General features: G+C 48.9%; 1 protein-coding gene across 1 annotated transcript; it reads left to right on the top strand.

The window, feature by feature from the left end:
- Positions 1–62: 62 nt before the first annotated feature.
- LOC130526787 (uncharacterized) lies at positions 63–9,083 on the top strand. Its single transcript, XM_057034697.1, has 3 exons — positions 63–326; positions 381–963; positions 7,546–9,083. The coding sequence occupies exons 1-3, from the start codon at positions 63–65 to the stop codon at positions 8,013–8,015; spliced, it is 1,317 nt and encodes a 438-aa protein (XP_056890677.1). The 3' UTR covers positions 8,016–9,083.
- The last annotated feature ends 2,809 nt before the right edge of the window (positions 9,084–11,892 follow it).

Below are 11,892 nucleotides of genomic sequence, written 5' to 3'. Positions count from 1 at the left end.
TACTCCCTGCAGCAGTACACTACCTCGGCCTGAGTGGTGAAGCAGAGTCCATGGCGTTGAGAATGATACGCCATGACGTGGCACACCTTTCAGGCTCCCCAGTGGACTTCCATATATCGTCTGCCACCAAACCCGAAGTGAAACACAAAGTTCAAGGTGCCTTCACAGCTGGTCGCCTGTCCTTGACAGAACAGTCCTACCCAGTGGCAGCCCTGCAGAAGCGCTACGACCATCTTCGAGGACTTCCAATTCAGTCCTTTGACAAGGTGTATCCCCTTCTCCTGATTGGTGCAGACAATACAGGTCTAATCGCAGCGAAGGAGCAGGTCCGCTTAGGCCTACGTGGAGGACCAGCTGCCGTCAATACCGAGATGGGATAGGCGCTGCAAGGACCAGATGGTCTCACACCCCACCAGGTTCAAACACAGGCCCTCTACTTCACCAACGTCCAATCACTCACCGATGACCTGTACCGCCAGGTGGAACGACTGTGGCAGGTTGATGTCTTGCCTTTCCGAAGTGAGAAGTTGGTAGTGCGCTCCCGACAGGACCAAGAGGCAATCAAAACCTTGGAGTCAGGTACAGTTCGAGTGAAGGTTGGTGACACACGTAGATATGCCACGCCTCTGCCTCGCAAGAAGGATGCACCACCACTACGTGCTACGATGGAGGCCGTGATGGCATCACTATGGAGCATTGAACGTCGGCTGAAAAGAGACCCAGTAAAGGCCCAGATTTATGAGGACGAGATCCAGAAGCTCATCCATGCAGGATGTGTTGCGAAATTGCACCCGAAAGAAGTAAACCAGTCAGAGGAGTCATGGTTCATTCCCCACCATCTCGTGGAGCACAATGGAAAACATCGCCTTGTTTTTAACTGTTTGTTTTCCTACCAAGGTTTGTCTTTGAATGAACAACTGCTCGCAGGCCCGGCCCTTGGGCCGTCTCGATTGGGAGTGTTACGTTTAACCCTTTTGAGGGGGTTTAATGTAGAGACTAACAAACCACCAGGGAAGGACCGAAACAGTTTGTCAAGATTGTGCTTTATTTCTTAACACACGTGCATACATCAAGAGTGGAGGGAGAGGTGGAACAAACGGGTCTGTGCCAAAACAAAAGTCAAAAAACAGGGCATCTTAAAACATCAAAAACACAATGGTGGCCACAGCCCATAACCTAGTGTAACTAACAATCAAAACCTACGTGCAGCAATGTATGGGGTACCCCGTCCTTACCTCGTCCCACCTGCCCTCCACAAACTCTCCCTGTCCAACACTGAGCGAGAGAGCGAGCCCCCATGAAATTAGAGGGGAGAGCCTTTAAAGCGGGACTCCGCTGGTGATTGGTCAGATAAACACAGGGGAGCCAATCCTAAGATACCCCTGGAGTCCACAGGTGGTGTCTATCTTCCTCGTCACCAGCACTGCCTGCCTTTCGGTGTTCCACCAGTTCTCAGCCTCTGGATGGCGCCACTCTGGGAGGTCACCAGCAACAAAGAACACAAAAAGAAACACCAACAACTCCCCTGACACGTAACACCCCCTCCCATATAAGTCCAACCCAAGGTTTGGACAATGTTATATTCCTGCCTACAGTGCCCGAGACAGCGCATCCGCAAGAATGTTTTCGGACCCCTTTTTGTGCTTAATTTCTAAATTGTAATTCTGGGCGATTAAAGACCAACGCATTAATCGATGGTTATTATTATATATCCTTGAGAGAAAAACAAGAGGGTTATGGTCTGTAAAAACCTTTATAGGCTTTGCGCTAGAGGCAAGATAGACCTCAAAATGTTGCAGAGCATACAACAGTGCAAGCGTCTCCTTTTCGATTGTCGAGTACCGGAGCTGATGTTTGTCGAACTTCCTTGAGGTAGGCTACAGGATGGTCGACACCTTGGGGATCCTCTTGTAGAAGGACGGCTCCAGCCCCGACAGCACTGGCATCTACTTCCAACTTAAATGGCAATGAAAAATTGGGAGCAGACACGACGGGGTTACAGCTGAGGAGACTCTTGAGATCCTCAAAGGACTGTTGGCACTCCCTGGACCAAGCAAATGGCTTTTGAGGACTGGTTAGTGCAGTCAATGGGGCTGCCACGATGGAAAAAGTCTTGCAGAACCTACGGTAGAATCCAGCCATACCAAGGAATCGGCGCAACTCCCGCCTGGTTGTTGGGGCAGGAAACGCAGTAATGGCTGCAATCTTTAGATCCGCAGGGCGCACCTGTCCTCCGCCAACCTGCTGACCAAGGTACAAGACAGAACCTCTCCCAAACTCACATTTAGGAAGGTTAAGGGTTAGCGAAGCACTTGCCAGACGTGCAAAAACATTCCTCAATGTGGCCATGTGAGACGTCCAGTCATCCGAGTACACAACGATGTCATCCAAATAGGCTTTGCAGTGTGGAACATCACCCAGGACCTTGTTCACAAGCCTCTGAAAGGTAGCAGGGGCGTTGCAGAGACCAAAAGGCATAACAGTATATTGAAGGAAGCTGTCTTGTGTCACAAATGCCGAGATCTCAGATGCCCGAGGGGTCAATGGAACTTGACAGTAGCCTTTCAGTAGATCCAGTTTGCTGGCGTACCGAGCCGGACCAATCTCGTCAATGCAGTCATCAATAAGTGGCAAGGGATGTGCATCAGAGACTGTGACGGAGTTCACCTTTCGGAAGTCTGTGCAGAACCTTGGGCTGCCATCTGACTTCTTGTCCAGCAAACAAGGTGAACTCCACGAACTGGAGCTGGGCACAGCGAACCCATGTTGCAAAAGGTAGTCCACCTCCTTCCTCATGCACTCCCTCTTTAGAGGACTTACTCGATAGGCACGTTGCTTAATAGGTCTTGAATTAGTCAAGACAATGTCGTGAGTAATGGCGGTAGTCTGAGTAGGAATGTCATTGTTGTGAATTTTCTCCTGGTGATAGCCGAGATGTGTTGATGAGGAAGGAATCTTCGCAGACACCGACTTGGTTATCAAAGATGTTTATTGGAGAGAACAGTCAGGTATCAATCGGACGCTGCAGCATGCCCGAGGGAGGTTTCACGGTCCTGATGGTGAAGAACTCCGAGGTGTCTACATCGACACCTCCTTCTTATACAGTCAAGTAAACACATTCTTCTCTGATGACCTCACGCTATACAATATGGCCAACCCAATGGTATAGCGTTCAGTTATTACCAAAGAAGGGAATACTGAAGATGCTTCATGCTATACATCCTCATATGGAGAACAACCAGGGGCCCACAGGCTCCAGTGTCATCTTTTAGCAGCTCCTTTTACATAAAGGAAGAAGACGCAGGACACACATGTGGAGCATGTCCTAATATGGTGCTTAGGCTGGCTGTTAAACACATTGCGGCCTTACAGATGTAAAGCCTGCATAGAACGGGTCAGATACTACATCATTAAATAAACTGGAGAAATCGGATATCAGCTCTCTAATATCATTACTATGGTCACTTGAGAGATGGGACAAAAAGTGAGACAAATCAGAAAGCAACTCTGAATTCTTTAGTCGGACCCCTGGGGGTGTAGCACCACGCATAACCAACCCATCTTCTTCAGGGCAGCTCACCGTGTCAACCGATGATACCGGCAAGCCCACATCACTTGTAGTTGAAACCGGGTCGCTTCCCCCATCCTTCCCAGGCGTGTAGTAAGGTTTCATCATGTTCACATGACATAACTTATTTCTGCGCCTGCGGTCCGGGGTTTGAATGATGAAGTTGGTGTCATTCACCTTCTTCTCCACGACATAGGGACCTGAAAACTTGGCAGACAAGGCTGAACCAGGGACAGGGGAGAGGATTAGAACCCTATCGCCAGGCTGAAATGAGGGTGGTACTGCTTTTTGGTCGTAGCGTCTTTTCATCTTCTTCTGTGAAGAGGCGAGTGAGCTTTTGGCTAAGGTGCAGGCCCTCTGAAGACGTTCTCTGAGTCTCAGAACATACTCTGGAATGCTGCAACCTTCCCCACCCCTTGGAAGAAGAAACTGCTCCTTTAAGAGCTTCAAGGGACCACGGACTTCATGCCCGAACACCAACTCAGCAGGGCTGAATCCCAGTGACTCTTGTACAGCTTCCCGAGCCGCAAACAGAACAAATGGCACAGCATCATCCCAGTCCTTCTGGCTCTCAAAGCAGCATTTCTTGAGCATTGTCTTCATGGTCTGGTGAAACCTTTCTAATGCCCCTTGGCTTTCAGGATGATAGGGGCTGGAAGTTATATGCTTAATGCCCAAGGATTTCAGTACCTGAGCAAACACACGGGACATGAAATTAGTCCCCTGATCAGTCTGGACCACCATAGGAAGGCCAAACACTGTGAAGAACTTCACAAGTGCCTTACTGATGACTGGAGCAGTGACCCTCCGCAAAGGAATGGCCTCAGGGAACCTAGTGGAAGCACACATGATAGTTAACAAAAACTGGTTGCCAGATTTGGTTTTTGGCAGAGGTCCCACACAGTCGACCATCACTCTCTCAAATGGCTCCCCCATCATGGGTATAGGACAGAGTGGGGCTGGAGGAACCACTTGGTTGGGCTTCCCAGTTACCTGACACACATGGCAGGGACGGCAATGGCGCACCACATCGGCTTTCAGTCCAGGCCAGAAAAAATGCCTAAGGATCTTATCTTATGTCTTTGTGATCCCCAGATGTCCAGCCCACAGGTTATCATGGGCGAGAGAAAGTACCTGAGGTCGGTACGCCGTTGGGACCACAACTTGGTAGGCTGTACTCCAGTCCCCATCACCCGAGGCATCCTGTCTCCAACAGCGAACAAGTAGCCCACGATCCATGAAGTAGACCACTTTCTGTCCTTTTTCCTGCTCAACACCAAGGACAGAGGACAAGCAGTTTTGCAGGGTTTCATCATTTTGCTGGGCCTTGATGAACTCCTCTCTCGTGGCCGGCAGCTCCATAGCTTTGGTGCTGAGGCTGGCTGCGTGCTGATGACCAATCTGTGACTCGGTAGCTTCAGAACTGGTTGGTCGATCTGTGAAGAAGAAGACGTCTGCCAGATCCTCTCCGTATTCCTTAGCCTGGGCCCTCGTGACTGCACAGGCTGGAAAAACCTCAGGAGACTCTTGGTTTTCACTAGAGGCATTGATTACAACAGGGACATCCACAACTATTGGTGTTGGGCTCACCTGTCCTCCAGCAATGTCGTTACAGAGAAGGAAATCAACACCGGGGACAGGCAAGTCTGGGAGAACTGCAACCTCAAACCATCCACTAAGAAGAGGATACTGAAGATGGATTCTGTGCAGTGGCACGAGCATGTTAACCATCCCCACTCCCCGAATTTTAACACTAGAGTGGCAAGATGTAGCTGACGACAACGGTAAGATGTTAGCCTTGATGATTAACTGGGAACCGGCTGAGTCTCTCAGCAGGGTAATTTCCTTACAGTCTGTCATCCCCGCAGACAATGAGACGAAGCCTTTTGAAGCAAAAGGGGTGAAGCAAGGATTTGGTTTATCACTTCTGGCGTTAGCTCGTTCAGTAGTCCGTTTACAAACCCTTTTAACCAGGCACACATTCCTTTGCTGAGCAGCTGCGGGAGCTTGCTGTTTTCGTTTCAACGACAGACAGTCAGCGATGATGTGGCCCCTTTTGTGGCAATAACTACACTCACGACTCCCTGGCTGGGACAACGGGGGCCCTCTAGCCTTCTCAAGGGGGGGAGGCTGGGCTCGGCGCTGGTGGCTCGAGAAGCGGAAAATCTGTCAGAGCGGAGGGGAGAGGAGAAAACATTCTTGTGGGTTAACACAAACTCATCTGCAAGGACAGCAGCCCTGGACAACGTAGACACCTTTTGTTCATTCAAAAACATTACCACCTTCTCTGGCAAGGAACCTTTAAAGTCCTCTAAGAGAACAAGGTGGCGAAGCAACTCAAAGTCATTCCTGATCCCATTAGCTGCACTCCATTTATCGAAGAGATTGCCCTTTTCACGTGCAAACTCAACAAAGGTTTGTCCCGCCGACTTTCTATGGCTCCTAAATTTTTGTCTGTAGGCCTCAGGAACAAGCTCATAGGCACGAAGAATTGCTTCCTTCACAACATCATATTGTAGGCTATCCTCCAACGAAAGAGCAGACACAACCTCCTGTGCTTTTCCCACCAGCTTACACTGGAGGAGGACAGGCCACATGTCCCTTGGCCAGTTAAGCGCTGAAGCTATTCGCTCGAAGGCGCTGAAGTACGAATCCACTTCAGCCTCGCGGAATGCTGGCACCAGGGAGACATTTTTACTCACATCGAAACCTTGTTGGTGGGATCTGGCATGAAGAGAAGTGGACCCTTCCGAGGAGGCCTGTGTTTGATTTGAGTTTATTTTCAGAGCCTCGACTTCAAGCTCTTTTAGTTTTATTTCCTTCTCCGCTTCAATTTCCAACTTCCGTACCTGTAGGCGAAGGTCATATTCTGCTTTACGAACGGACTCCTTCTCCTGGGCCTCCAGCTGTAGGCGAGTTAAGCGAACCTTGAGCTTTGCACTCAGGCTGGACCCCAAGGAGGGCTGAGGAGAAAGGGGGTCAAAGCGAGGTAACGTTGCTGGAGCTAACTCCACACCACGATCCACAGGGGGGGTAGCTGGTTCTGCTGACACTCTCATTCCTTGTGACAAAGCCCCTACTGGAGGAGAGAAAAGACCAGCCAAAGTCTCAGCCATGAGACGAGGAGGGCTGAGGACCTTTAAGTTAATTAATTTTTCAAGAACGCATTGCCTTATTTCCTTTTTAAGCGAACTCTTTCGAACAGAGATGTCAAAGTGTTCTGCAATTGACAATAAATCATTTTTACGACATGCCTGAACTTTTTCATATGATGGATTCTCCAAAAACTGTTGCAGGTTAAAACTCATTTCTTTTTGAGGTTTTACAACCGAAACAAGAACTTCCCTGCTGGCCGTCAGTTTAAGTATCCCGGACGAGCCCCCACTTGTTACGTTTAACCCTTTTGAGGGGGTTAACGTAGAGACTAACAAACCACCAGGGAAGGACCGAAACAGTTTGTCAAGATTGTGCTTTATTTCTTAACACACGTGCATACATCAAGAGTGGAGGGAGAGGTGGAACAAACAGGTTTGTGCCAAAACAAAAGTCAAAAAACAGGGCATCTTAAAACATCAAAAACACAATGGTGGCCACAGCCCATAACCTAGTGTAACTAACAATCAAAACCTACGTGCAGCAATGTATGGGGTACCCCGTCCTTACCTCGTCCCACCTGCCCTCCACAAACTCTCCCTGTCCAACACTGAGCGAGAGAGCGAGCCCCCATGAAATTAGGGGGGAGAGCCTTTAAAGCGGGACTCCGCTGGTGATTGGTCAGATAAACACAGGGGAGCCAATCCTAAGATACCCCCGGAGTCCACAGGTGGTGTCTATCTTCCTCGTCACCAGCACTGCCTGCCTTTCGGTGTTCCACCAGTTCTCAGCCTCTGGATGGCGCCACTCTGGGAGGTCACCAGCAACAAAGAACACAAAAAGAAACACCAACAACTCCCCTGACACGTAACAGGGAGTTTTAGTGAGATTCCGACAGCATCCTGTAGCGGTGAGTGGAGACATTTGCGCAATGTTCCATCAGGTGCGCCTGTTACCGGAGGACCAGCCTCTGCTGAGATTCATCTGGCGGAACCTGAGACGAGACGAACCACCTGACGTATACGAATGGCAAGTTTTACCATTTGGCACTACAAGCAGCCCGTGCTGTGCAACCTTTGCAATGCAGAAGCATGTCAAGGATTACAAGAGAGGCAGCGAAGAAATCCTTCAGTCTCTGGAGCAGTCATTCTACATTGATAATTGTCTTCAGAGCCTCCCAACGGTAACATCAGCCAGACGGTTGGTAGATAAGCTGAGGCAGGTCCTCCAGGAAGGAGGATTCGAGATCCGGCAGTGGGCGAGCAATGATCCAGACGCCGTCGCTCATCTACCCTCAAGTGCCAAGGCTGAGAGCACGGAATTATGGATAACACAAAAACATCCAGACCCATAAGAGCATGCATTGGGACTGAGCTGGCACTGCCGTTCAGACAGGTTAAGTTACAGGTTAAGACCAGTACAGAGTCAACTTCCTACAATGCGCAATATTTACAGAGTACTGTCGAGTCAGTATGACCCATTAGGCATAATTCTCCCCTTCACTACGCGAGCAAAGGTGCTCATCCAGAGACTGTGGGTGAAAGGCAGAAGTTGGGGACGACCCAAACCTTCCTCCAGACCTCCTTGAGGCTTGGACAAGTTGGGAACAAGAGCTACCAAGGCTAGCCGAATTATCCCTGCCCAGAGCTTATTTCCCACCAGAGCTATCATGCCAGGCCAAGGCCTACAATCTGCATGTCTTTTGCGACGCCTCGGAGCAAGCATATGGATCAGTTGCTTACGTGACCACTGAGAGCTCAGACCACAAGCATGTGTCCTTTGTGATGGCGAGATCTCGGGTAGCCCCCAAAAGACAGATATCCATGCCCCGTCTTGAGCTATGTGCGGCCTTAGCAGGAGCACAACTGGCAGCCCTGATTCTAAAAGAGCTCACTATCAGCATCTCAAGCACCTCTCTCTGGACGGATTCCACCACGGTCCTGAACTGGCTGAGATCCGAGTCCTGTCGATTCAAGGTTTTCGTCGGCACAAGAGTCTCGGAAATCCAGGAGCTCACCCAAAATTATGAGTGGAGATATGTCGACTCCCCTAGCAACCCAGCAGATGATGTCACATGCGGGAAGACAGTGGCTGAATTTATTCTCCCAAACTGGTGGATAGAGGGTCCAGTTTTTCTCCGCCAGTCTTCCAAACATTGGCCGTCAGCTTCAATGAACTTGGAGAAAGAGGGTACTGAAGAACTCAAGCGAAGCACATTCTGTGGCCTCACTCGGACAGCAGAAGTAATTACCACTTCAGAGGCAACTCAGTTCACAACCTGGGCAGAAGTGGTGAATGTCACACAACAGTCCATGCTTGGGTCAGTCTCGCAAGACCTAATGGCACCTTCTGCAAGTTATAGAGATGCTGAACTACAAGTCTTGAGAACCTGCCAAGCGGACAGCTTCCCTGATGAGGTCAAGGCTCTGACAGGTGTCTCTCACCGGAGTGGGACTTGGCAACCAAATTGATTAGAGCTGGAGGCCGCTTCCGACGCATGGAAGAACCACACCCAGTTGACATTCATCCCATTGTTCTGGAACCTCATCACAAGTGGGTGAAACTCCTTATTAGAGAAATGGACAATCGGCTGTTGCATCCGGGGTCTGATCGAGTGTTTGCAGAGCTCCGACGACAATACTGGGTGTTGCGAGGACGACAGGCGGTCAAACACATCCAGAGAACCTGCACAGAGTGCAAGAAATGGAGAGGAAAGCCAACCGTACCTCTTATGGCTGATCTTCCAGCAGCACGCTTGCGACTGTTCAAACTGCCATTCTACTCCACGGGAGTCGACTGTTTCGGAACTTATCAAGTGAAGGTTGGACGCCGTAATGAGAAGCGCTGGGGCTTGATCTTCAAGTGCCTGACGACGAAGTGTGTGCATCTAGATCTAATAAATAGCCTGGACACAGACGACTTTCTTTTGGCTCTGAGGAGATTCATCGCTCGCCGAGGAACCCCATCAGAAATTTATTCCGATCAAGGAACCAACTTCAGAGGTGCCGAAAGAGAACTGAAGGAAGCCTTCGCTGACATGGAACCACAGCTCCAGAAGAGTTCAGCTTCACATCAAATTATATTCAGATTCAACCCACCTGCATCCCCACACTTTGGTGGGATCTGGGAGCGGGAGATTCGCTCAGTCAAGAGGGCCTTACAAGTGGTGATTGGGGCCCAGGCAGTGCCTGAAGATGTGCTACTTACCGTTCTGATTGAAGTTGAAGGAATCCTCAATGCCAAACCACTTGGGTCCTCTTCTGATGTAGCAGATCCTGATCCAGTGACGCCAAGTATGTTGCTGATAGGGCGGCCGGATGCGTCATTACCCCAGGTGTCCTATGTCCCAGATGCCCTCACCAGAAGAAGATGGCGACAAAGCCAGATGATCGCAGACCATTTCTGGTCACGTTTCATCAAAGGATATCTGCCAACCCTGCAAGTACGTCAGAAGTGGCGCATACCTACAAGCAATCTGGAAATAGGAACTGTGGTGATGATTATGGATCCTCAACTGCAACGAGCCCAATGGCCGGTCGGGAAGATTGTGAATTTAAATGTCAGCGAAGAATTCGGGCTGCGGAGGTGAAGGTCAACAATCAAACATATCTACGTCCTGTAGCACGACTGGTTCGACTGCCACCGCTACAAGATGACCATCAGCAGGAAGAGGCAACTACAGCAACACCTTAGGAATTCCTCCACATTACAGAATAGCCCTGCTATCCTGGGGGCGGCTGTACAGAATTCCTCCTTGTTTTTCCCGTTCTGTCTTATTTTTATCTTTATTTTATTCGGGCAGTGCTTGGGCAGCTGGGGAGGTCCTCGGGCCTATAAATATGTTTGGCGGCCATTGTTTCTTCTTGGTCTGTTGTATTGTGAACTTCTGAAGAAGGCAGCCAGCGATGCATTGATGCCCATGCGGTATGTAAGTAATTTCCTTTTGAGTTCAGATGGTGATTTGTTTGCATTTAATGTATAGTTTAACCATTCTGTAAACCTGAATCTACATTCTTTGTTATCTCAGATACCACACCCAAACTTGACTGCCTTTGTTCTTGAATAAAGCCATTGAGTGCACTCTCCTGCTGTCCTGTGACTCTCTGACCGGAGCGCCCACTGCAGATGAGGAGACTGGCAAATTATTAGAGGGATTCTCATAATTTGCACTAAATCCCTCACACTCACTCTCCTCTTTATCACTGCCATAAATTAATCTTGCCTTCTCCTCCCTGCGCTCAGCCCTGGCAAATCCTCCTGAGGGATCAACTCTTTTTACTTGTTTTATTTGATTGCTAGGTGTTTTAAAAATATCTAATGTAGATTTTTGACTATCCTGTTTTTTAAATGTAGTTTGTTGGGAGATTTTAGGGCGAACCACCTGAGCTTCCTGTCTAAATTAATTTTTTCTTAACTTATCTCCATCCTCTTCCTGTCCCTGTTTAATCCTGCTGACCTGTCTCCGAAGTTCCCACACTGTCTCACGTAACTCCTGCAGTTCTTCATCCTTTTCCACATCTAACTGACCACTGTTAATAGTCAAAACTGGCAATTGATATGGGGATGGGGAAGTGGTAGTAGGTATTGATGGATAAAGAGTGGTGTTAAGTGTCAGTGTCTGATTTGGATCTTCTAATGGAGGCTTCTCGACATTAGGCACTCGGGTCACCCCCCTAGATCTGCAATTGTGCACCGCTGCACATGCCACAGCCACAACATGTATCCTTCGACGCTTATCTTCCAACTCCTTACCCTGTTTTTTCCATGATTTTCCTGCTATAAAACCTAATTTTGGATTATCAAGATGATCCTGTAATATGGTGTGAATTTCTGACTCCCACTTACACAATGCTTCAGCTAAGTTAACCTTCACCTCTGGAGAGGGAAGTATCTTTTGCTTCTGAGCTTCCTTCCACAACTTTTTTATTGCATGCAATTCTCTTTCCCTGTCCTCTTCTTTCATTCTACTCACCACCTGATCAAGAGTCCACTTACACTGTTCTTCCACAGACCAAGGATAGGGAGAACATTCTCCCTGATCTCAACACGTTTTGCCACATTCTAGTTCCATCTCTAACTATGCTCCCAAGTGAGATTGAATGTGAATGACTCCAACGGTCAACTCAATGCCTCAGTGAAACAAGCTTCTAGATCAAACTTCGTTGATCCGGTTCCACTCTGGGGGTTAATTCCCAAGGACAAAGAGCCTTTTAATTCACATTCACTCTGGC

The sequence above is a fragment of the Takifugu flavidus genome, chromosome 6 (genome assembly GCF_003711565.1).
Source record: "Takifugu flavidus isolate HTHZ2018 chromosome 6, ASM371156v2, whole genome shotgun sequence".
NCBI lineage: Eukaryota > Metazoa > Chordata > Actinopteri > Tetraodontiformes > Tetraodontidae > Takifugu > Takifugu flavidus.
This window is presented reverse-complemented; position numbering and strand designations above follow the sequence as displayed.

Coding starts and splice junctions, on each gene's coding strand:
- LOC130526787 (XM_057034697.1), top strand. CDS start 63: ATGATACGCCATGACGTGGCACACCTTTCAGGCTCCCCAGTGGACTTC. Junction 327..380: donor TAATCGCAGCGAAGGAGCAG/GTCCGCTTAGGC, acceptor GAGATGGGATAG/GCGCTGCAAGGACCAGATGG. Junction 964..7,545: donor GTCTCGATTGGGAGTGTTAC/GTTTAACCCTTT, acceptor AGGGAGTTTTAG/TGAGATTCCGACAGCATCCT.